Raw genomic sequence first — 26,006 nt, 5'->3', positions numbered from 1 at the left:
CAGTCAATGCTGGGAAAAGCAAACTGAGAGCTGAGCTTTTTAAGCTTTGGTTGCTTCTGATTGTGTGTTTCTTTTTTTTTTTTTTGAAGTGTGCCTGAATGGGCATTGATTTAAAATGGGCAGATAGAGAAATAGGAAGTGATTGATGAAGGGTTTGTATTTTTAGCCTTTGCTTTGGTTACTGAGGTAATTGCAGCTTCCTTTAATGCCTTTTTACTTCCTTGAATAAAAATGTGCATACTTGCATTTATATCTTTATGAGGTCCAAAAAAAAACATACAAACCTATTTTATGGGGGGGGCATTTTGACGTTGTAGGGCTTTTTCAGGCTCACAACCTGGTTTTAGGGTTATTGGGTTTAGGTTAAGGTTAGGGTAACCAAAAGAAAGTTATCCCTAAAGGTTGTGACAAAGTAACGTTAGGGGAATCTTCTGGGAACCAAAAAAGAACGTTCTGTTATGGTTGTATGAAGGTTGTGACAAAGTAACCTTAGGGGAACCTTCTGGGAACCAAAAGAGAACGTTCTGTTAAGGTTGTATGAAGGTTTCGACAAAGTAATGTTAGGGGAACCTTCTTGGAACCAAAACAGAACATTCTGTTAAGGTTAAGGATGTGACAAAGTTCTGGGAACCAAATGGGCAACCAAAAACTAACGTTAGGAGAATGTTAGGAAAACCACAAAACAACCTAGGGAGGAACCTTCAGGGATGTTCCCAGAATGTTCTGGAAACCACAAATTGTTGGTAACACAGCTTTCATAAAACTTATACAACATCATTGTTTAGGAACAGTTGCAGAGGTATGAGTCGATTAGTTACTCAGTATCTGATACTGGTCAAAATCTGAAAAACCTACAATCCAAATCAACCAATCAAAACCCTCAATATCATTTAAATGCATCACAAAATTGAAAATAAAATAAAGACAAGTAACAATATTTTAACTTAACTTATTTCCTCTTTGGAGGCAGAAAATGTGTTACTGTCGCAGCATTATGTTTTCAAAATGGCGGATATGGTTGAATTGGACCAATATTGGTATCAGAAGACTGTGATATCAGTGTCTGACACGAAATCTCCAATTTTCAATTCACAAATGTGACATTTATGTCGCCGTATTCTTAGTTTTTGTCTGTTTTCATATTTTGTAAGTGAATCTACGACAAGAATATACAATAAAACTTGGGCCATTAAATTTAAACCATCTGGAAAAATATGTTCTATTTAAATATTCCATTATTAAAGTTTTATTTGATACAAGTGAATTGTATTGCAAAGGTGAAAGTATAAATATATGATGTGTTTCCAACAGTTATGAGTCACTTTTTCTTTAATCTGCATACAAGATAGAACAAATAAAATAAAATGAATTGCATTCTGCGAATAGCCAGTGTTTTAACCTGATTTTGATTCCAACACTTTTAATTGTTTAGCCCTAAAGTAAACAGAATTTATTTTACTGAAATTAGTGTTTTTAATTAGTTATGCCCTCTAAAATCTGAAAACCTGCTTTTATTTATTTTAAAATAACTGATCTCAAAATAGTAAATTCATTTAGTAAGCGATGAACTGTTGTAGCCCTAGTGTTGTATATTTGATTATAGTGTGTTCCTGGTGTGTGTTTGACTCTATAGATTAAATTTAGCTAAACCTCCATCGCAGAAACACACACACACACACACATTAGCGGGAGACAAACTCAGACAGTGTGACGTTCAAGGTGATTTTTCCATGTTTTATGTCGTCTGTGTCGGAGGCTGAGTGGCCTTGGTGGGGCCGCGTGCTCAGATCCTGAACCATCAGGTAATTACTGTTCTCTGTGGACCACGCAGGCAGCAGATCAGATTAAGAGGCTCTATGATCTGTTCCTGAAAGTCGACGCCACTCAAGTCGAAGTCAATCCTCTCGGAGAGACTCCCGAAGGACAAGGTACGTCATGTCACAGAAAATCTCTCTTCTCTGTGTGTGTGTGTGTGGGAGAGTGTTGAATTGTCTTCTGCCTTGTGTGCATTGGGTTTGTCTTTGCATCTGTTTTCTTCTTTTCATTTGCCTTTAATAACAATTTACCATTTTTTAACATATTCAGCACTGCTATGTTGTCACAAATACACTCTCAGAAACTTGATAAATGCTTCTGAGTCACTTAAACTCTATTTCTTTCATCCAAAAGTTGACATTAAAGCTGTAGTGTGTCACCTTTTGGGGCTTAATTTCTTTTTCTCCCCAAAAGATCACATTTTTGAGGTACCAAAAATTGGTGAAAATTAACAAAAATTGGCTAAGCGGTGATACCGGTAGGACAAAGCTGAAACTTAAGTTCCCCCTATTGGAAACGGGGACCTATGGGAGTCTATGGGGACCACGGCCTCAACTCAACAGGAAGTTGGTCATTTTTAAATGTGGTCGTACCAAAAATCATACTTAAAAAATGTGTCCGTTGTTACCAAACACACCAAAGATGAAAAGTTATCAGAAGGTCTTGCAGTTTCAAAAAAGGGCGTGGCCACGGCAAACATCGCAATTTTGGCGAATTCCGACCGTTCGCCACAGAGCAGGAAGTGCCATGTAACTTTGCTGTACATTGACCGATCGGCTCAAAACTTCATACGTGACACAAGAGACCAACTCTGAACACGTCTACGAACATGAACTTGACCCAACAGGAAGTCAGCCATTTTGAATTGAGCTGCCCTTTTGGCAGGAAACAGGAAATGGCCCTGTAATTTTGCTGTACATTGACTGATCAGCACAAAACATCACATGTGCGATAAGAGACCAGGCCAGAAAACATCAGTACATGAAATAAGGTCGATATTTAAAAGTTAGGCTCTACAGTTTTAATTTTAAATGTAAACAGTTTTATCAGATGGAGGAGGAAAGGGAGAAAACATGCTAAATGTATCTGCCGCAAAAAAAGTTGAGGCACATGCACTTTATAGGCAGCATTTAAATCGGGATTATTGAGCAAAAATTGTACAATGACACTCCTTTTGACTGTTCTACCACATTTACTCTGCACTGTGGTTTAAGGCTGTTGTTCCAGAACTGGCAACATATTTCTTCGATTGAAAGAAACCTAAAAACAGAAACAGTTTAAAACACAGAGAGTTTCAGAGAGACGGCCTCAGGTCATGTGACACATATCAAAACAAGTGTGTCTGTTCATCTCGGGACAGAGAGCTGCTAACCTAAAATATATTATTTTTTTTTTTACAAATGACTATTTTTCTTTGCAATTCTGCCGACTGCAGCTCTAACAAAGTGCTGAACAGAAATAATTATCTCACTTGGAATACTTCAATTTAATGTCTTTTGTGTGATTTTTAATAAATTAAAGTCATTAGGAAATTATCATAATCAATTCTTTATAGTAGTGCGGCTTAGTCTTTCTCATGTTCGCTGTAAAATTAAATTAAAATTAATCAAGTAATTGGGTAGAGTGACTATTGTTCAGTAGAGCAATAAATGCACGTTTTTCTTTCCCCCCCTCTCTTTTATAAGTTTCCCCCTGGGGAAGCGTATTTAAATTAATTAAACGAAATAATAAAATAATCTGACGTGTAAAGTTCAGTCGCCCTTTGACAGCACCTAGAGGTGGAGTGGAGGATAGCGCGGTTTCTAACGCTCTGTTGTTCGCGTTAATAAAAATGCAGTGTGCGTAGTCACACACTCGTGCTGCTTGTGCTGAACTCGCACTGAACCTTGTTGTCGTGACTGTGATGTTTTACAACGACGTCGTCGAGGATGCGTGTCCTCGACAACAGACGCTTGTTCAAAGTGCGCGTTTATCAAACGTTGACAAAAACGACGACGCCCGTTGTCTAATGATCTCACATGAATATTCATATTAAAATGACTCCTTTTGAAAGGAGAGTGGAAAGGTTTGGATTCTTTGTAGCAGCTGTCTCTGCGCGTGGAGACGAGCCTCGCACACAAATCAACACTCGTTCCTCGGTTCCATTTGCTCGCGTGTCACATGGGAGCGGAGCTATTTTCCAGCGGTCGCTTCCACAGACAGACAGACGGAAATGTGGGTTTCGCTGAGTTGAGTTGCGTCGATGGACCGTTGTAATAGATGAGTCAAATGAAAACGGCGCAGTAAGTGCGAGCCGCTCTCTTTACCTCGAGGTTAAAAAAAACTTAACAATTTAACAGTGGAAGGTTTATGACTAACTTAATCAAATGTCTACCCATTTTATATATACATACACCATATAGGCAGATAAATAATTGTGTATGTAAGTGTAGCACCTATGTCACACAAATTTAACACTGAAGCTAATGTGTAACAATAAAATACAACAATAGGCTAGTGATCAGAAGACTAAGGTACGACCAAAGGAGGGAGCAGACAGAGACTGAGGTTGCTGGTTGAATGATACTATGTATTTTTATATAGCAAAAAGTGCAATGAAAAACCCACAACAATAAAGTGATATTATGTACAGTGAACCGGCCGATCTGCTAAAGGCAGACAATTAAAGAATCACGGTAAGTTAACTTTTTTCAATCATTTGCATATATGCACATTCAGATATTCACGATTCAAATTCATCAACAGATAACAAAGTCAGAGTCAGAAATAAGCAAAAACCCATACGCTTGGTTCATTATGAACACCAAAAAGATGATCCCAGCTGCCCCCCCCACAGTTTATGTAAACCCACGTCTGGGTTGGGGAATTGAGTCCAGGGGAAATGAGTGGGAAAGTGTGTAGGGGAAGGATGTGTGTGCGTGTGTTGGGCAGGGGCTGAGCGAGTGGGTGAGAGTCTTTTACTGGGCTACAAAGAGCCCCCTACCAGCCTGGCAGGAGGGATGCGACTCATTCGACAATCTGTCAGTCCGTGGCTCCTTTAGCTCGCCATCTATAAGATCCTGGTCAAGAGAACAGGACCAAAGTTCCTTATAACATTCACCATGGTTTCATACATCAATCAATACATTAATCCACATGATTCAACAAAGTACTCATTGCACTAATGTTATATTCTCAAAGTCATGATTTAGCAAATATAAATATAAATAGAAAAATAAATAACATCTGTATCTATCATCATCATAACCAGCAGTTACAACAATTAGCAACATGATTCATTATTAAACAGACATGATACATCATCAATACTCTTTAAACCCATTACAGCAATATACTTTACATTCATTCTCAAAAGAACCCTTGGCTTCTCATTACAAAAGAAAAGACCCAGGCCTGTTTGCTAAACAGCGCTAGCCACCTCCATTAAAGTGAATGGCGGCCGCGGCTAATGCTAGCGGCTAATGCTAATGCTAACGGCTACAAACAATTTGACTCACCGGCCGTCCGCTGCGCACTACACATACGTTCGGCCGTCGCGGTCTCGGCACGGCAGTTGCGACACGGTAAGGGGCTCCTGTAGCTCGTCTCTCATGCAGCTTCCCCACTGCTCCCTCTCTGAGACTGAACTGCAGCGGCTCAATACTAAACCTCGGTTGGTTGCGCCGACCCACGTGACCCACGCCAACCCACGTGACCCTGTGACGTCACCGCGAGATTTAGACATAATACCGTGAGAGTTGAGAAACAGATACCCTGTGAGTGAGGGATTTATCACCCCTGTTACACACTCCCCCCTCTAAAACCATGCAACTCCGGTGCATGCTACACTACCTGGACCCGTGAACATGCAGGGGAATGGGACACAGGACTGGCAAACGATTCACCGTACGCATCAGCCAAACTATGAAAAAGTGTCTGCACAACAGAAATTAACGGATTACCCAACCCGGTGTACTGCAGACGCTTGGGCGGTTGCCGCTGCCTCGAAGAACGACGGATAGACTGACCCGGTTCGACTACATCTAAATCACCCCCACCTTCAGAGTCTAAACCAGCGACGGGTATTTCAGCGGCACGCTGTGATTGAACGACCGAATCAGGGGATGTCTCTACAGGGCCGTCGAGCTCCCCATCTTCCTCTGATGGCAGGGTGTCAAGAATGGAACTGACCTCTTCAGGCTTTGTTAAGTACTCTCCATTTTCCTCCTCAGACGCTCCAGAGACATCCTCTTCCACACTGAGCAAGGGTGGATCCACAGCACCAGTCACCAGAGAACCCTCCTCGACCTCCAGCAGGTTCCTTGCAGGTGAGTGCATTGGTTCAGCCAACGCTGAGTTGGTGGATGACAGCTGGGCAGGAAGAGTTCCATCTACACAGAACTTTACAGTTGCTGGGATTGAAACCTGGGCAATTCTCCCCTCCTCCTCTTCCTCACTCAGGTACTCCTCTGGGTCTACAACCGGCTTCTTCAGACTGCGAGTTTGAAGTCTGTGTGCAGATGTAACAGGTTGCAGTTCTGGCTCTTTACTGTCAGGTAGGAAACCACACGGAAGCAGGAGGTCCCTGTGCAATGTTCGAGTTTTCCCAGATGAATCCGTCTCTGGTCGCACTGTGTAAACTGGAAGGTCGCCAGCACGGTTAACCACAACATAGATGTTTCTCTCCCACTTGTCCTCCAGCTTATGTTTTCCACGGAGTCTCACGTTCCGGACAAGCACTCGATCCCCTTCTTCCAGGGCGGAGGGTCTCACCCTCTGATCAAAACGAGTCTTGTTCCGTTCTGCTGACTTTGCTGCATTCTTGGAAGCAACTTGGTAGCTTTCCTCCAGGCGAGAGCGAAGAATCTGCACATATTTCGAGTGTGATGGGACAGACTTGTCCCCCGCTGGCAAGCCAAAAGCGAGGTCCACAGGTAATCTCGGAGAGCGACCAAACATGAGCTCATAAGGACTGTAGCCTGTGACCTCGTTTCTGGTGCAGTTGTAAGCATGGACCAGGGGTTTCACATACTCCTTCCATCTTTGCTTCTGTTCCGGTCCCAACGTACCCAACATACTCAGCAGCGTCCGATTAAACCTCTCTACTGGGTTGCCACGGGGATGATATGGCGTGGTACGGGTTTTCTGAATGCCGGCGATGTCACAGAGTTCTCGAATTAAATGGGACTCAAAGTCGCGGCCTTGATCTGTGTGCAGACGCTCCGGGATGCCATAATGCACGATAAAATTCTCCCAGAGACATTTAGCAACCGTCTTCGCCTTTTGATTGGCAGTTGGAAAAGCCAGGGCGTATTTGGTGAAATGATCTGTGAGGACCAAGATGTCTTTGGTGTTACTCTTATCTGCCTCGAGCGTCAGGTAGTCCATGCACAACAGTTCGAGCGGCCGGCTGGTCCTGATGTTCACCAGCGGTGCAGCCCGCTCCGGCAGGGCTTTCCTTCGAACACAGCGATCACAAGTCTTGATCTTCTTTTCCACATCTACAGCCATACGTGGCCAGAAGAACCGAGATCTCACCAGGTCAAGGGTCCTCTCGACCCCCATATGCCCCATGTCGTCATGGAGGCTGGTGAGAACTCCTTGACGCAATTCCTCTGGCAATACGAGCTGAAACGACAGATGGTCTCCATCCTGCCTCCTCCTGTACAGAACATCGTCCTGGAGTTCAAGGCGATTCCTTTCTCTCAACAGCAGGCCCAGATCTGGAAGTTGTTGTCGTACCGTGGGCGGCACACTCTCACCAGTTTCGATGTGAGAGATTACTTCCTTGAGACTGGGGTCCGCTCTCTGCTTCTCCCGGAGGCCAGACGGGGACAGTGAAGGCACAACTGGCAGCCCTTGAGGAGACTCGCTGGCATAACAGTCAGGAATGACAGAGACTGACATGCTCAACGACTCCACCAAGGAAGCGCCGCTCTCAGGGGGACTTGAAACTCTCACCAGACAGCTGTGACAAATGGCGGCCACAACATCTGGATCAAGCTCAATCACCGTCTCATCCACATGGTCACGGGTGAACTGCTGGACCATGTCCCATTCTTTTTGACAGCGGTCTTCATCCGGCAGGTCATGGGGCCTTCGAGAGAGGGCGTCAGCGTCTCCGTTCTGGCTGCCAGCCCGATACTGGAGTTTAAAATCAAAGGTGGACAATGCAGCAAGCCACCTATGACTGGCAGCATCAAGCTTGGCAGAAGACAAGATGTACGTCAGGGGATTGTTGTCTGTTACGACGACAAAACTTGTCCCATACAGATAGTCGTGGAATTTTTCTGTTACGCTCCACTTCAGGGCCAAAAATTCCAGCTTGTGTGCTGGATATCGAGACTCACTGGCAGACAATCCCCGACTGGCGTACGCTATGACACGTAATTGTCCCTCTTGTTCTTGATAGAGTGCTGCTCCCAGACCTGTGGTGCTGGCGTCGGTATGCAAGATGTAGGGCTGCTTTGGATTTGCGAAGCCAAGCACGGGAGATGTCGTCAGTCTGTTGATCAACGTTTCGAACGCAAGCTGGCACTTTGGTGTCCATTTCTCATTAAAATGCTGGTTAGCATCGTGGTTCAGGGCGGTTGACCCCTTGCGACCCTTGGAACGGGTCGGAGTATACCCCCTCGTCAGGTCGTTCAACGGCTTTGCAATTTCGGCATATCCCTTGATGAATCTGCGGTAGTATCCTGCAAATCCTAAAAAGGATCTCAACTCCTTCAGCTTTTGGGGGACTGGCCAGGACTTCAGGGCACTGATTTTCTCCGGATCCGTCTCCACACCCTGCTCCGAGACGATATGTCCCAGGTAACGCACCGACGCTTGAAAGAACTTGCACTTTTCCGGGGACAATTTGAGGCCATAGTCTCCGAGCCGGTGAAGCACTCTCAACAATCGCCTCTCGTGTTCTTCAAGGGTGTCTGAAAAGATGATCAAATCATCCAGGAAGACCAAAACCTCCTTGAGGTGCAAGTCACCCATGCACCGCTCCATGAGCCGCTGGAATGTACTTGGCGCATTGGTTACGCCTTGCGGCATTCGATTAAACTCCCAAAAGCCCAGTGGAGTTACAAACGCAGTCTTGGGTTTGTCAGCTTCTGCCATTTCAATTTGGTAATACCCGGATTTGAGGTCAAGGACACTGAACCAACGTGAACCGGTCAGTGCCGCAAACGACTCCTCCAAATTCGGTAGTGCGTAGTTGTCTTTCACAGTCTGGAGGTTAAGCTTGCGGTAATCAATGCACAGCCTCACATCTCCATTCTTCTTACGTACGACCACGATGGGAGAAGAGAAGGGTGATTCAGATTCCCTTATCACTCCTGTCTTCAGCAGGTCCCGCAGATGGTCACGAACTGCCTCAATATCACGAGGATGAATGGGACGAGCTCGATGCTTGAATGAGGTCCCATCATGGAGGTGGATGTGATGCTTCACACGATCGGTACGCCCAAAGTCAAGATCATGGTGCGAGAAAACCCCTGGCATCTGCTTGAGCTTGGATACGACCCGCTCCCTCCAATCCGGGGGAATTGGAGAATCTCCAAAATCAAACTCCAAGTTGCTTTCTTCCGGGCTCTGCACTTGGGTAGTGGAGACACCTTGAGTCAAAATCCGAGGTGACCCGGAGAGTTCAGCAATGACGCCCAATGGCTGAAGTGTGATGTTCTGGTCGGATTCATTGGTGATCACAACAGGGATCCGGTGAGGTGCGTGGCTGGGCAGAGAAACAAGACAGTTCCTTACACACAAACCTCCAGGCAGTGGGGTGGACGGCTGTTCCACAAGGACACACCTGCCAGCTGATGATAAACTTGCACGGACGGAGCCCCTGATGACCATGGTGCAGCCTACTGGGACCTCAAGTGGAGATGCACCCGCCAATCTCACTACGCCAGTGCTCTCCCCTTGGGCCTGTTGGTGTCTCAGCTGCAGCAATTGGAGGACAGCTCCGTAGCCATGCCGGGATGGTTTGTAGCTGGCACACTCACTTTCCAGACGCTGCTCATGAAGCAGATCCAATGTGTTCATTCCAATCAAGACTTGTGCATGAAATCCTGGCCTGACATCCGGGACCACCAGTGCCAGGGTACACACATCCATATCAGCACCAATGAACTCCTTCGGGAAAGTAATGGTCACCTCGATGTAGCCCAGATAGGGTACTTCTTGCCCAGCAGCACCCTCCACTTGTAGCAAATCACACAATGGCCTTACAGGTTGATGTGAGAAGTGTTGATTGTAGGTCGAGATGGGTATTGTTGTCACTTGCGATCCGGTATCCAGTAAGCATGAAAACCTTTGGCCAGCTATGCTCACCTGGCCAGTGCATCTGGACCCGATCAACCCCCGTGGCAGGTGCATAACCTCGGGGGACGCGAACTGTGCTTGATCTCTGCACCTCACTGGTTTCTGCATGATGGGACGTTGTTGGTCCTCCCCAGTTCCTGTTTGCCCCTCAACAGGAACCTGATTTAGTTTAAAGACGAGGCACTGTGAGGACTTGATCGTGACCACTTCTTCTGCCTCTCAGCGAACTGTTTTTTCTTCATAGCCACAAGTGACGGGTTCAGATCATTATCACAATTGGGTCGTATGTGTCCATCTTCTCCACAATTGTAACAATAACCTGGCTTTGGCCCTGAGGGCGGGGTCTTGTAAGAGGGACGGGGTGGAGCCTTGGTGGTCCTCATACTCTCACTGAGCCGACTGACATGGGTGGAATTGGGTGAGGTAGGCTGCTTTCGGTTGGACTGAGCAGTAAGGGCCGCCAGCTGCTTTTGAATGTCGGCAAGCTGCTGGGTGAGCTGCTGGGTGATGGTAGTCAGCACTTCCACTCTATCCTCTTCTGGGGCTGCAGAGGCGTACTGGGCGTGCGCCCCGGCTCTGGCTTTTGAGCCGAGGTGCTGCTTCATACGCTGAACCTTTGCCGCCCCACGATCCTCTTCCGTCCTCAGCAGCAGCAGCAGCTCAGCAAACGATGGAGGACGAGACTTGCGCTGTTTGAGCTGGAGCTCCGATATGAGCGTGTTGTCCCAGCAGCCACGGCAAAATTGGTTCAACAGATGCCGATCCAGTTCGGTAGCTGGGACTCCTCCCCTTTTCACCGCCAAAGTTAGTGCAACCTGCAGTCTGTGCAAATATGCAGATGGATTTTCACCAGCGTCCTGAAACAGCTCCATAAATTTGGCGTACAGCTCGTCACCATCCTGGACTGTTCCATAGGCTGAATCGAGAATCTGGAGGTAAACCATGGGTGGTGTGTCCGGCGTGAGATGCCTTACCATATCCGCTGCTGGTGGCAGTAAGCTCTCAAGTATTCTCCTGGAGCGTTGCAGGTCGGAGACGGCAGGATCTTTCAACAGGAGGTCCACCCCAGATCGCCAGGCTTCGTAGTCTGATTCATTCTGTGGTCTTGGAGCACGACCCGAAAATGATCGGAGCCTCTGGGCAGACAGGTGAGTTGCATGGTCATCACTTTTCACAATATGTTCGACTACATACCGCTGTATTCCCGGTGGATTTAGATCAGGGAGGGGCATTGTGGGGAATGAAGGTCCTGCAGCTCCCCGAGCACTCGAGGTGGCAGGAATGTGTGGCAACTCATCGCTGGAATTGTGTACCATAACCGTAGCACCTTGAGGCGGGTTGGGGCTGGCAGCGTTGGACGACTGTGCAGCTGTACTGGGAACAGTTGGCATCACCTCCTTTCTGGAGTCTGGATGAGTGGGGCTTTGCTCGGTGATGGACTGGCCCAGTAGAGACATTAACCCCGTCAGAACCTCAGCGTAGTCCCGCCCTGTGAGTTTAGCCAACTGTTTTAATTCGCCCAGGTATTCCCTTGTTTTTAACTCCCCAAAAGAATCTGCGCAAATGCTGGCGAGTTCTAAAATATCATAAGTCACTTTTTCTTTTTCACAACTGTACGTGTACGGCAAAATTTTCCGCAGTTCACACAAAGCATTTCCCGACTCAAATTCGACAATAATCATGTTCTGGAAAACGCCAGGCTCAGTTATAGCCACGATATTAGAGGGGTTGCCGTACCGACTTACGAATGCAACAACCTCATCGTCTGTGCGGTCACCGGTTACATGTTTAATTAAAACAGAATTCGGAATTTTTATGCCCTTTGTTTCCAAAATGTCCATATTTGCAATTAATGTCAACTTTACTATTGTTATTTGCTCAGCTCTGTACTCCCTCCTGGCTAGCTCGCCACAAATTATGTAGCACCTATGTCACACAAATTTAACACTGAAGCTAATGTGTAACAATAAAATACAACAATAGGCTAGTGATCAGAAGACTAAGGTACGACCAAAGGAGGGAGCAGACAGAGACTGAGGTTGCTGGTTGAATGATACTATGTATTTTTATATAGCAAAAAGTGCAATGAAAAACCCACAACAATAAAGTGATATTATGTACAGTGAACCGGCCGATCTGCTAAAGGCAGACAATTAAAGAATCACGGTAAGTTAACTTTTTTCAATCATTTGCATATATGCACATTCAGATATTCACGATTCAAATTCATCAACAGATAACAAAGTCAGAGTCAGAAATAAGCAAAAACCCATACGCTTGGTTCATTATGAACACCAAAAAGATGATCCCAGCTGCCCCCCCCACAGTTTATGTAAACCCACGTCTGGGTTGGGGAATTGAGTCCAGGGGAAATGAGTGGGAAAGTGTGTAGGGGAAGGATGTGTGTGCGTGTGTTGGGCAGGGGCTGAGCGAGTGGGTGAGAGTCTTTTACTGGGCTACAAAGAGCCCCCTACCAGCCTGGCAGGAGGGATGCGACTCATTCGACAATCTGTCAGTCCGTGGCTCCTTTAGCTCGCCATCTATAAGATCCTGGTCAAGAGAACAGGACCAAAGTTCCTTATAACATTCACCATGGTTTCATACATCAATCAATACATTAATCCACATGATTCAACAAAGTACTCATTGCACTAATGTTATATTCTCAAAGTCATGATTTAGCAAATATAAATATAAATAGAAAAATAAATAACATCTGTATCTATCATCATCATAACCAGCAGTTACAACAATTAGCAACATGATTCATTATTAAACAGACATGATACATCATCAATACTCTTTAAACCCATTACAGCAATATACTTTACATTCATTCTCAAAAGAACCCTTGGCTTCTCATTACAAAAGAAAAGACCCAGGCCTGTTTGCTAAACAGCGCTAGCCACCTCCATTAAAGTGAATGGCGGCCGCGGCTAATGCTAGCGGCTAATGCTAATGCTAACGGCTACAAACAATTTGACTCACCGGCCGTCCGCTGCGCACTACACATACGTTCGGCCGTCGCGGTCTCGGCACGGCAGTTGCGACACGGTAAGGGGCTCCTGTAGCTCGTCTCTCATGCAGCTTCCCCACTGCTCCCTCTCTGAGACTGAACTGCAGCGGCTCAATACTAAACCTCGGTTGGTTGCGCCGACCCACGTGACCCACGCCAACCCACGTGACCCTGTGACGTCACCGCGAGATTTAGACATAATACCGTGAGAGTTGAGAAACAGATACCCTGTGAGTGAGGGATTTATCACCCCTGTTACATAAGCGTAAAAAGAGGTATACTAAGTGACATGACCATGACTTTAAGAGTGGATAGGATACAAATGACATAAATACTTTTATGTGTCACACTACAGTTTTCCTGTGCCTTTGTCTCTACACGTTTCCCATCCAAATATCATCTCTCACCAGTCCAGGGAGTGCATCTACCCCAAGGGTTTTCCATTTTTTATAGCCTGAGAAAAAAAAACGTCTATGAAAGAAAATAAAAGCAATACCTTGACATCTTGAGGAAGGGTTTGTTTTTCTTTCTTGCTCAGTCTTATCTGTAAAAAAAGACTGTAGCCCCAAAGACTAGAAAACAACGGATTTATAGGGAAGTTGTGATTCTAGTCTGACACCACAGCCCTGTGTAGCAGCCATCAAACCAGTTAAATCTAGTGGTGGGACTGAAGCTTGGCAGACTCTTCCCCTTGCCCCTCCCCTTCATGTACCAGGAAAGATGTAAACTATAGAGTTTAAAGTTTATGCATCAGGTATCAAAGGCTGCAAAACCAAATTATGTTCTTATTTTAAAGCAGTTATACGGAAGTAAATTCAGTTTCTGGTATTAAACCCTTCTACGTGATACACACTGGACCTTTTTCTCTTGTTTCCAGTCCTGCTAAGCTAAAAATGTGGTGGCAGTCTTTTCATTTAGGAAAAAATTATTCTTATAAGTTATACTACAAAGTCTAAGTATGGTTGTATGCAAATGTAATATATACATTTTTTTTATCGCTTCAAGAGTGCATTCACTTTGAAATGCGATCCCTTTGAAGTTTAAAGAAAAACACCCATTTACTATGAAGGTCTATCCCATAGAGGCAGTGTCAAAAACACACACTTTAGTGAGACCAACTGTTTAAGTCATTAAGAGCATCAGGCCGAAGGGACGCTCCAATGTTCAGGAGTTTCAGGTTTTAGAAATGATAATTAGTGTCCTCTTTGTGTCTAAATCGCCCTCCTTTCCCTCTCCATGTTGTTTCTCCTTTGTCTCACTTTCTTTCTTGCTCTCTCTTTTATTCCTAACGCCGTCTTTGTCATCTCCTCGTTCCTCCACATCTTTGCCCCAGTGGTTTGCTTTGATGCCAAGATCAGCTTCGACGACAACGCCGAGTTCCGTCAGAAGGCGGTGTTCGCCATGGATGACATGATGGAGAGCGACCCCATAGAGATGGAGGCGGCCAAGTGGGACCTCAAATATATTGGACTGGATGGAAACATCGCTTGTTTTGGTACGGAAACAAACACCCACCCCAGAACAGAACAGCGCACACACACACACACTTACGCCTTTTTGAAAGGATTGAAAATATTTTTTGACGTCCATGAACCTCTTAAACAGGCAATTATCTCACTTTCTGTTGCCTGTGGTTGGTCTGGACTGAAGTGTTTTTTTCACCCCGCTTCACCCATACATGAAAAGTGGCGTCACAAACGTACCACAAACAAAAACACAATCAAACGTCTCAGTTGAGCTCAATGACATTCCAGTCAACACTATTTTGTACCTTCTACTTTAGTCCTTCATTCAAAGTCAATAGCAAGTGAATAACGTTAAGATTATTCATGGCTAATGGCTATGCTAATAGTGTTTTATAAAGCAAGGTTCATTAAAAACATTTCAGGCTACACCTGTGCTAACAGTAAGGTTCTCTTGAACATTCATGGCTAATGGCTGAGCTAACCATTGTAAAAAAAAAAGTAAGGGTAGCTGAAATTGTTCATGGCTAACTGCTGTGTGAATAAAAGTTAAAAGACAGTCCATGCTACTACCGTGCTAACAATTTAAAGTAAGGCTAGTTTAAAATAAATGCTGTCCTAATAGGTGTAAAATGCAACTTTCTCTAAAACATCCATGCCAACGGCTCTGCTAACGGTTGTTCATGGTTAAGGGCTGTATGAACAACTGTAAAAAATTAAGGTTTGCTAAAAAGCATTTCATACTACGGCAGTGCTAACAGTTTTGTTCTTAGAGCTCTACTAGTAATTTTAAAAAAGTAAGTCTAGTAAAAAAAGAGAAAAGGTCATGCTAGTTTATCTAAAACATCTATGCCAACGGCTCTGCTAACTGTTGTCAAAAAGTAAGGTTTGTTAAAAGTATTCATGGCTAACGGCAGTGCTAATTGTTTTAAAAATGTAAGGTTTGCTTAAAGTATGCATGGCTAACAGCTATGCTAACTGTTGTCAAAAAGTATGGTTCACTAAAAGCCTTCATGGCTAATGAATTCAGGTTTGCTAAGAACGTTTGTGGCTAACAGCTGTGCTTAAGTTGTAAAAAGTAAGGTTAATTAAAACCATTTATAGCTAAGGGGCTATGCTAATGGCCGGACAATGAATGGGCGTTATAGAGTGGCCCCGGTAAAAGGTTAAATGTTAAATGTTTGCATCTCTTGTATCTCTTAAGTCACAAGCGAAAAGCTCAGACACAGTTAATTCATGAGTCAAAGTAAAGGCTGCCTGGGTTTTCTCCTCCAGTCCACATTACAAGCAGCTTTCCGAGGATTCCAGAAGGAACGCTGCCATAACCAATGCGTTCTAATTAGCTATAATCCGCCCAGAAAGTCTCCAGTGAGCCAGATTGTTAGCATTCTCATTAAAGGCCCCCTCTCTTGTCATAAATCAAAGCTTTTACAGTGTACAGCAGCACTAACAGGTGCTCTCGCCTCTTACTCCATAGCCTCATAAACACATTAGATGTCTGTTAGCACTATCCAACGTCCCTCACACACACACGGACGTGCACGCAGCCCATTCTGCATCCCCAGTCTCTCTTAAAGTAACAACAGCTTTTAAGGCCCTGCAGCTTCCTTGAGAGCTCCGCGAGCCACCAAAGTGACAGCTGTTAAAACAAATTTCCATTTTATCGAGACCTCGGTCGGGGAGCTTGCCAGGACACAAGTTCGGGCTTGGCTAAGCCAAATGAGGTACGACAGTTTCTGTGCACTTGGCTCCCACGCACCTCAGCAGGGGTAGCTTGGCTAAATGATGACACAGGCCGCAGAAGAGGCATAGCACAATCTCTTTTAATCAACGCTCGCTTCTCTGATGTCTACTCGTCGGCCCATTCCCTGCGATGCTCGACTTGACACGTTGCATGTTCTTGATTAGAAGATTTCCGACTGGTTTCACTTATTATTTTCAGCTGTTTGGTCTTTAGTGGATAAATTATGGCTCGTTCCTACGAAACGCGTCGCCTCTTCCTTTAGAGATGGTGATGTTATTTTAATTAGCTCACGGCCGCTGGCATCACATTATACACGCGGGGACATTTGTTCCAATCTCTGAACTTAATGGTCATGTTTAGCGTTATTATACTTAATAAACTGATTTGATACATGGTACCATTAACGCCCGCTCAACATGCCAGACTGATCACTCTGGAGAGACACCATCCATTTAACTAAATACACTATATTCCTGCTTTTTCTTTCCTTCCTATCCTCTATGTTTCGGAATAAATGCCTGACAACGAGGTTTATTTCTTTATTTTTGCAGTGAATGGAGCCGGATTGGCGATGGCCACATGTGACATCATCGACCTGCATGGAGGAAAACCTGCAAACTTCCTGGACCTGGGAGGAGGAGTCCAAGAGAGGCAGGTGTACGAGGCCTTCAAGCTGCTCACCGCTGATCCTAAGGTAAGGGGTTTTTATGGAGCTAGATCCTAACAATCAGAATATAGAGCTCCAGTAGCTGACGTCACACAGTCCCATCGCGGTGGAGGTTAGGCTACTGTGAGAGGGTGTGGGTTCCCACAGAGATCACACAGCAAGTTAGCATTCAAATTAGCAGCTTAAGTGGAAACTTAAGGAAAATGTAAATGACAAGAACGTGCTTGTGTATTTGGGACTGTAATGTAAAGTTTTAACTATATTTTCAGGCAAACTGTGAAACTTACAGACCCTCTATTTTTAGTTAGGAGCACTTTTAACTGTGTTAAAACATTTTAACATTGTAAATATGTAGTGAAGTCCATTCGACCCACATCATTCAACTCTTGCAAAGTGATTCCTGCAAGCCAACGTAGTCTCGTGTGACTCAGTTAGTCTTAATTGTTTGACATTTTTCAGCTCATGTTCATTAGAAAAGTAGGTTAAAAAAAAGCGTACAGCCACCTGTTTAATTATTATTATTATTATTATTATTATTATTATTAATAATATTTTATATTGCACTCATGTATCTTGTCATATCACATTGATAAAGCCTCGTCTGTCGGCACTCATTAAACCAGAGACCTTGGCATTTGTCCATGTTTCACTCAGGGAAACAGACTCTTGCGTGATTATAAGCCATCACTGTCAGGCGCAGCGGTGTGATCGATCTCTCCACACTCTCCGTTTCTTGTCGTCTCATCACGTGTGCGACCCAACGCGAGACGACACAAGATGAATAAACAAGTTTTAATCAAAGCGAGCTGCCGACGGCCTCGTGCAGCTGCTGGATGTGCTGCACGTAAAGTGATGTCGCTGTATGTCGGATATAACTCCTGACTAAACACTGGAAGCCGTGGTTTCCATACTGGTTTCCAGTATTCTGCTGCTAATCTACAAGATATGAACGACTACATCAAACATCCACCTTATTGTTGGACGTACTTCACTGAGGGGATGATTGTGGGCGGGACTTGGGGAGCAGAAGCGGTGGAAGTATGCAGTACCCTGGATCTTTCTCAGTGGGGAAACATGGCGGTGGGTTGCTGTGATGTGTCCACACAGTACAAGTGTAGGTCAAAGTCTGCATTTTATCCTCAGGGAAACAGCATTTTCAGAGCCTGGAGTGGGAAAACGATGATGTCATATTCCCACCTTACGTCCACTGTTGCTTATCTTCTTATCCTTCTTTATGATAACCTGTATTTTCTGAAACAATGCCGTATCTACATGGAACTCTTTCACAATGACAAAGGAAAAGGTCCATTCCATTTTGTTCCCTCTGACGTGTTGATGGGACGATTCTGCATCAGTGACGGCCCAGAGTCACATGATGCCCTCAGTCAGATGAACACACATCACTCTTTACCAAATTCAAGGTAACACTGTCTTGAAATGGACGTGTGCAGCCAGCTACGAGAGTACGCCTTCATTCTGGAGCTGGGTTTGAACTTGAGCCGCTTCTTTGACCACGTCTACGCACCGACATGCAGTGACTCGCTGCCATGTGATTGGCTGACTGCACTGATTGGTATTGAACACGTGTTTGGTCCAAATCTAATAATACACACCACGATAAAGTTTGACAAATAATAACAGTGTGACTGTTAGCAGCGTGGCTCTGTGCTGTGTATGAATGTTAAAAGGCCACCGACTGTAACAGCCCAGCAGGTGATACATGGCCTGTCTCACATTTCTGCTGTGTGCACATTCTGTTTGGTCTCATGTGGATTCAAGTCAATGGTCTGTGGGGGGGGGGGGGGGGGATAAAAATGAATGAAAATGGTGGATAAAATAAATAAATAAATAAAGGGATTGTGATCAATAATGGCAAGTAAAAGCCTGAAAGACTATTATTATTATTATTAAAAAAAAGAATTCATACAGCACATCTATGTGCAGTAGTGCACCGTAGTGTATACCGGTTCATACCGACATTTATACTGGTATTTATTTTATTTAATGGAGCAGTTTTAAAGAGATAATTCTGTTTGTTGTTATTTCCGTTGGTTGTTGCTCAGAAGAAGGAGGAGAAGCATACAGGTTTTTTTTATATATATTTGGACTGAATTATTGTTTTGAGTTTGATTAAATGGAATTGTTGAAGTTTACTGAATGGAAGGAATAAATACTTTTTTGATTTGCATAAAGGGCGCTACATACATACATGCATACATACATGTTGTGCCTCTCTGGTCAAACACCACATTCAAATATTCCCCTTGACTTCTCTGGTACACGCCTTTGTCACTGTCTTGTCCAATCACCACAAAGGCTTGTTGTCCAAGACTCCTCCCCCTGTTTTATAAACACTGGAGCTTCCGCTTTATCGTCTTTCTCGCTCCACCTCTTGAAACGTGGTGTAAGAGAGTGAGAGGATGGGGTTTGATTTTACTGTCCGGCCACGCCCCCTGCCCTCCTCCCCACTCTCCCACCTTCTCAGTCCACTTTTTGGCATTTTTGTAGTTAGCCTTTTTTATAGTAGTAATCAGCAACATGACTCGGCTAAAATGCATGAGTCTGTGCATAGGGAAGCACGTGATGAATCGCATTTTACACTTTTATCTTTCCAATATCCAGTCCAGTGATTTTTGATGCTAAGTACAGGAGAGGAATTGTCTTTGTCTTAAGTGGATTCTCCAGATCCAGATGCTGCTGCCGCCGCTGCCGCTGCTGCTGCTGCTGCTGCTGCTGCTGCTGCTGTGTATGAAAATAGAAACAGGCAGCACCTCCCTAATGGGGGGAGAAAAAGCCGAATAGCACTGACATTAAACTGGGTTGTAAGCAACATTAGCATTTCAACCAGAGGAGCTGAGAAACCTGCTCTGATCTGTGGAAAGAATGTTAATCATTTCACAATAAGAGTGTGAGAGAGAGAGAGAGAGAGAGAGAGAGCTGCTCATTTGCATTATTTTTCCACCAATTACTTCTTGCCAAAGGTCCAAAATAATAGCAGACATTAGAATAAAAATCACATCCTCTGCAAGGTGATGGCAAAATGTTGAAAATGATTCAGCTAATTTGTGAAATAAGACGTCGTGAAAGGGAGTTAAATATAATGGTGTTTTGTGGAGTTTGTGACATTTACGCTGAGGCGGCTAAGAGTTGTGACGACATGGCCGAGTTTGCAGGGAAAAGGCCGTTACTGTTCTGTTCTGCTGCGATTATGAATCTGTATCGTGGGCTTTGTTATTTTGCGGGGGAAAGATTAGAATGGTTTGTGTGCTGTGGTAAAAGCACATCCCGCTGCTGCTCTGACGACAAACATTTCCTCAAGAACAGGTATTTTGGTGTCTGTTTTTGTTTGTCTTTCTTCCCTCTCCCTCACTCTGTGTGGTTTTTTTTTCACCCTCTTCTATTTCTTTCTCGCGCTCTCTCTCTCCGCGTCGCTCTCCCCGCTTTGAATTTATCGGGCTCATTGTGCCGAGAGGGAGTGGAAGCGATGTGAGTCGACCGCCGGCACCAGGAAAGAAAAGCGACAGAGATGCAGAGCCTGAGATGACAAAGCATCCTCTCTGTTGTTTACTCACTTCCCCCCACAGCATTAACATAAACATTATTATTGTCTGAAAGAAAGTGGACGAGGAAACAGATGAGAGTGCGATAGCGCGGAGTGGAGTGGCGACGAAAAGGAAGAAAGTGGGAATGATTGGGAGTGGAAATGTGAAATGGTAAAAGTTATTTTGCTGCTGCTCTGCCAGACCATTCAGCCTCGCTTGAGTTCTGGCCCCCCGGCTCTAAACGCGCTGACACGTATTTATTTTTTCTTATGCTAAAATAAATGGCTCCTGCTTTTACTTCATATCCACGTATAGAACACTTTGGTTGGCAGAGAGGCTCAATTTATGGCGCTCTCCCCTCCTCACATCACCTGTGGGCGGGCGAAGGCCCAGGCAGAAAATACCAACAGCCACATAAGCCCGGTTATTGCCTTGTGCCTGCGCCCGTGAAGAAAGTGGCAGATGGATGTTTGGTCCGACTCGACATCCATTTTGTTCTCCGCGCTTAAGGCTGTTCTGTGATTTTTATAGGCTTCAGTAAATGATGGCATTTTTCTAAAAACGCAGCCTTATTCTCGGTGTGCGTCGCTGTTGCTGCTGCCGTCTATTAATCACCATGACGGAAAATATGTTTATATCACAACGTTTTAGTCATTGTTTTTCTAAAGGAGGGGCCGCATGTAAAAATATGGAAAAGTGCAGAGATTAGCGTTTGAAAGTCAGAATAATGGACAGTCAGGCTGCAGCGAATCAATTATGAACTCAGGACTAAATTATTTTGATAATCAGTTTTCCTGCTTCTTAAATAAGTGAATATTGTCTGGTTTCTTTGCTATATGTATATATGTATGTATATGTGTGTGTATATATATTGCTGATATTGGATAATCCAGTCCAAATGTATTTATAAAGCACTTTCAAAAACAACAACAGCTGAAACAAAGTGCAGTACATCAGAGGTAAATAAAATATGGAGAAGTAAGACTTTACAATAAAATACTGTAGAGAATATAAAAAATATAAAGATACAAAATCATCACAAATAAACAAGTGGTCCAATACCGTGTAAAAAGTCATACATAATATAGAAGTTTGATTACATTTTCTTTATGGACCAACCAACCATTAGATTGACTAATTAATTCTGAGAATAATCATTACTTCCAGCAGCGTTGCCGCCTCTTTACCAGACTCCAGGTTTTGTGGTTTGCCGTTAAGTTTCCAAAAAGACGAACACAAGGAGCCGCACTTACACTGCAGCACTAAAACATGATATGCATTAAATATTTACTCACGGCTTTAAACACTTGCTTTGGACACATTTCATGGGAATTTAACGCTTCGACTTTACATGTTCTTCTACCTGTGTGTGTGAAATTGGATGTTGGTCTATCGGCTGGTGACCTGTCCAGGTCGTGACCCCCACCTTTCGCTCCGTGTCAGCTGGGAGTGACTCTCATGTGGAGGATAAAGAAAATGAGCGAGTGAGTTAGTCACGCAGCAGCTGTGTGAGGCACCTCTCAGGCATGTATATATAGAGCGAGGTAAATGTTTATATGCGTGCGCTAATGTTGCATAATCACTGTTTTTGTGCTTCAGTCCACGGAACGTTCAAGAAAAACAAGAACACCGTACTAATGCACTGCTCGCTGTGTTTCCAACTTTAACGATGTCTTCTGTTTTACTGACGTCGTTGTCGGTGGTGGTGACACATTCCTGGACTTTACTGTATCTGACCATTTCCCCTCCTCCTCCTCCTCCTCCTCCTCCTCCCTCTTGACATCTCTCCGCTCCTTCTTTGTACGTCTCTTTCCTTCCCCCGGAGCCTTTCATCTCGCTAAATCCTATTAGAGTCAATGTGAGGAGGCTCCTCTCAGTTGCGTGCCTGCTAGCTAAATCCTGTAAGAGCCCGGGCACGCGGGCTCTCGCTCACGCTCATATGAGCTCATGTCTAATGTGCTCCTCCGACATGTATGGGATGGAGCCGCGGAGGAAAGCCGCTCTGCCTCTGGTCTCAACCAGGTGAGCCGGAGAGATGTGTTATGAAGAAGAGCATCATCCTGTCCTCAGGCCGCAGAGACGAGACCAAGAAGACCAAGAAGACCAAGAAGACGAAGACGAGTCCTGTTTTACAAAGCCGTGTCCTTAGGATGTGACGACACCGGAGTGTGATGGAAATCACGCGGCTCAATCCATCACCGAGCAGGAAACGCAAAGATGTGCAAATATATGTGCATGTGCTTGTTCTGTTACACCTGCACACACACACACACACACACACACACGCGGGCCTCCGGGGAGCGGCGGCAACTTTTAATCATGGGAGTCACCTGTGATGTGAGAGCCCCACGCTGTGTTATTTTAGAGAGAGAAATAAATCACCTGTTTTCCTGAAGCAGGGGGACCAGTGGGAGATGCCATTTCCCCGCGTTATAAACACGAGCCACATAAAGCTGCAGAGAGAACGAGAGAGCGCAGGAAAAACAAGACACCGCCGTAATGGACTTGATTCCCAGAGCGTGGAATATTTCACAAATACTAAACGGGGGGGGGGAGCGGCCGCAGAGACACGAAGACTTAGTCGAACCAACGCAGTGGGGCTGCCACGCTGAGGTCAGGAAGCCCAAAGGAAGAGTCTTTCTCGTCAGCGACGACAAAAAAGCACCAGGAATTGAAGAAGGCCAGTTATGATTTTCCCAAGGAAATTTGCACCGTCAATATTCATATAAATATTCAGAGTGACTTTCTTTTTAAGTTTAAACTTCATCAGGGTTTCTTTACCATATCTGGGTGATTAAATATTTACGTTAACGACCACATGAACTTTGGCAGTAAGTAATAAAGCGGCCGGCGAGAGTCGTTTTCCGGCTGATGCATTGTTTTATTTTGTTCCAGTTATGAGCTGTTTAGGTCAGTGTATTGGTTTGCCATTATGTGAGAAAGCCTCCACCTTATATAATGGCTCTTCCTGCAGATTTGCTTACAGTGCATTAAAAAGCCCGGCGTTAGTGGCAGATATGGGCTTCTGTTTCTTTTTTTTGCCCCTGTGTCGTGGGACCTTTTCCTGCTCCAGTTCATTTAAAATCACTGCAGCGACGTGGCAAGCCTATGAGCTAAACACAGACTGGACTGACCCCGTGTTAGACCTTGAAATATATTCAGCAAGAGCCTGAATAACTGTAATTGGTCTGTGTCGGTACATGCGGCTGTTCTCCTCAGCCCACTGCATTAGTGTGTGTGTGTGTGTACGTGGAGGTAAAGTGTGGGTGTATTTCAAGGCTATCTATTCAGTGCCTCTTGCATAAAGGGCACAAGTTCAGAACTCAACTGTGCAACCTCAGTGAAGCACTCGTCTATAGACGGCTGCAGAGCAGATGAACCATCTCTCCTTTCATCGCAGCCTGTCGAGGCTGATGGCCGCCCACTCCCGGTCCACTTCTGCTGGAGGAATTTTTCCATTTAAGAGATTATTTTTTTCCCATTGTTGCAAGTACTTAATGAAGAAGTTTAAAGAAATGTTATTTCTGTAACATTCAAACCGCTGTTAAATGAGTTCCCGTTGTGCTGATTAAGTCTGGATCTGTCGGCTCCACACGACTGTCTCTGGTGTTTGTCGTCATATTTAGGGTTACGTCCTGTGAGCGTCTCCTGTGACCACGTATGATCAGATCTGGTGTCACCGCCAGATCGCAAGAAAAAAAGTGTGTTTTCAATCATATTTTTATCTTAAAAAAGTGTGAAGATTGCGATGATGCAATGCAGTCAAAGGAGCCTTATGTAGTCGCTTTGTTATCCCACCTCCCCAACACACCCGTCAACACAACACACACGTGTGTGTGAGACCAGAGGACGTCAGCTAAGAAGGCGGAGTCTTTTATCCGTCCTGAAGACAGATTGTGTTCATGCGACTAAGGATTCATCCGTCCATCCGTCCAAAACCCTAATATTTAACTGGAAAAAATCTCAAAATCTGCCTGGACCGGTTGGGGTGAAATGAAAAATGGGCGAGCAGATCCAGGAGCCATGTTTACAACAGCTGTGGGATGTTTACTCTCCTGCAATGTCATTTATACAGGCAGAGGAATGTGGACATAATTGCGTGTCCTCAAACCGCCTCTGAATGTAGTTTCTGTGATCGGATCTGAAGACGTATTCAGCAGACCGTAACTTAGCGCTAGCTACCCTTGATTGGATGACAAAGGAAACGCGGGAGTATAGTGGCTACCACTTTTGCCAAGTTTGACAGAGGGTGTTCTCCAGGTTCCCCAGTTCCCCTCCCACTGTGGATGTGAGAGTCGATGGTTGTTTGTCTCTGCACCTCGATGTCCCTCATGTGGACGATAAAGCTGTAGACAGTGAGTGAACAGGGTCCACGATTGGACCAAAATGTCGGATCAAATATATCCTTTTAAAAGCAACAAACAAAATAGATTCTCTATGCAAAGGAGCCCCAAATGAAAGAGAGATGTGGTGACTCCACTCCACACACTCCCTCTCGATCTTCTCAGGAAGGTTAATTTCAGGAAGCGAAGGAATTGTCCAGACGCACCAGGGAGTTGATGAGTTGTCAGATTGATTTGTCCTTCAGGGGAACGAACGCCACGTCCGTCTCTTACACCGTCTCATGTGTGATGGCGACGGCACAGCGTGTTTTCTAAAGACTCGTGTCATTTCCAGTCGTCAACACCATTTACTTAAGCGTCGCGTTTGCATAAAGACTATGGATCGCTAATGCGTTCGTCCTGAGCACAGCACCTTGTCTGGCACCATTTTTATTATCCCCTGTTGATTCTCTCTCTCACACACACACACAGAGACAAAAACACACACTGAGGGAGGGAGAGAGAGGGAGAGAGAGGGAGAGAGAGGGAGAGGTCCCATGGGCATGTCTGATTGAGCTTTCTCCTGTCTGCCATTCCTCATCCGTGGGAAATCAATAGAAGATCTGGGATTGGAGTTCAGGCTAATTGAGCTCTGCTCTCTTTGCTCTCTTATTGCTGCCAGGAGTGTTTTGTCATCGCAGCACCTGGTTCACACCAGGGGGCCAGAGGGGGAGGCAGCCAGTGATCAGATAGGGCCCCCCCTTTTTTTTTTTTTTCGCTACCACAGGGAGGAGAGGAGCTGCATGTGATTGAGCGACCTTGTGAAGTCAAGCACTTAAGAGGAAGGGCATGGCGAAGAAGGGCTTCATTTATCCTCATGTACCTCTGCAGGAGCTGCTTCATGTTTTCTTTGCTCTTCACCTGATGATTGAGGATTGAGTATCATCACAGTGGTGATTACCACTCCACTTTACTTTTCTCAACTTATTTAGCCGCCTCACTTAAGCGGGTCCTTGGTCGACCACTGCAATGTTACTGCGTCCAATTTCATGTTTATAACGTCCCGGCGTTTGCCAAGAGAATAAATCAAAATTAACTCAAGCCATTGCCCTGGCAGCGTCACTAACTCTCATTTCTCCTTA

General features: G+C 44.9%; 2 protein-coding genes across 4 annotated transcripts in view; one reads left to right on the top strand and one right to left on the bottom strand.

Annotated features, from left to right (window-relative positions):
* Positions 1–26,006, top strand: part of suclg2 (succinate-CoA ligase GDP-forming subunit beta) — a 125,668-nt gene that overhangs the window by 59,147 nt on the left and 40,515 nt on the right. The window contains exons 7-9 of the mRNA XM_058631153.1: positions 1,832–1,928; positions 14,460–14,621; positions 16,885–17,027. Coding sequence (XP_058487136.1) covers positions 1,832–1,928; positions 14,460–14,621; positions 16,885–17,027 — 402 coding nt within the window. The remainder of the gene's footprint in view (positions 1–1,831; positions 1,929–14,459; positions 14,622–16,884; positions 17,028–26,006) is intronic.
* LOC131460548 (zinc finger CCHC domain-containing protein 12-like) lies at positions 10,111–13,360 on the bottom strand. Of its 3 annotated transcripts, none has more exons than XM_058631148.1 (2): positions 13,099–13,360; positions 10,111–12,660 (listed from the first exon to the last, which is right to left on the bottom strand). In XM_058631148.1, the coding sequence occupies exon 2, from the start codon at positions 11,949–11,951 to the stop codon at positions 10,275–10,277; it is 1,677 nt and encodes a 558-aa protein (XP_058487131.1). In that variant the 5' UTR covers positions 11,952–12,660; positions 13,099–13,360; the 3' UTR covers positions 10,111–10,274. The 3 variants fall into 3 exon arrangements, with proteins under 3 accessions (XP_058487131.1, XP_058487132.1, XP_058487133.1); XM_058631149.1 differs by having other exon boundaries at positions 10,111–12,650; XM_058631150.1 differs by having other exon boundaries at positions 13,126–13,360.

This window comes from Solea solea, chromosome 6 (assembly GCF_958295425.1).
Source record: "Solea solea chromosome 6, fSolSol10.1, whole genome shotgun sequence".
In the NCBI taxonomy this organism is placed as follows: domain Eukaryota; kingdom Metazoa; phylum Chordata; class Actinopteri; order Pleuronectiformes; family Soleidae; genus Solea; species Solea solea.
This window is presented reverse-complemented; position numbering and strand designations above follow the sequence as displayed.

Excerpts from the sequence above, each read along its gene's own strand:
- LOC131460548 (XM_058631148.1), bottom strand. The coding sequence starts at position 11,951 with ATGGACATTTTGGAAACAAAGGGCATAAAAATTCCGAATTCTGTTTTA.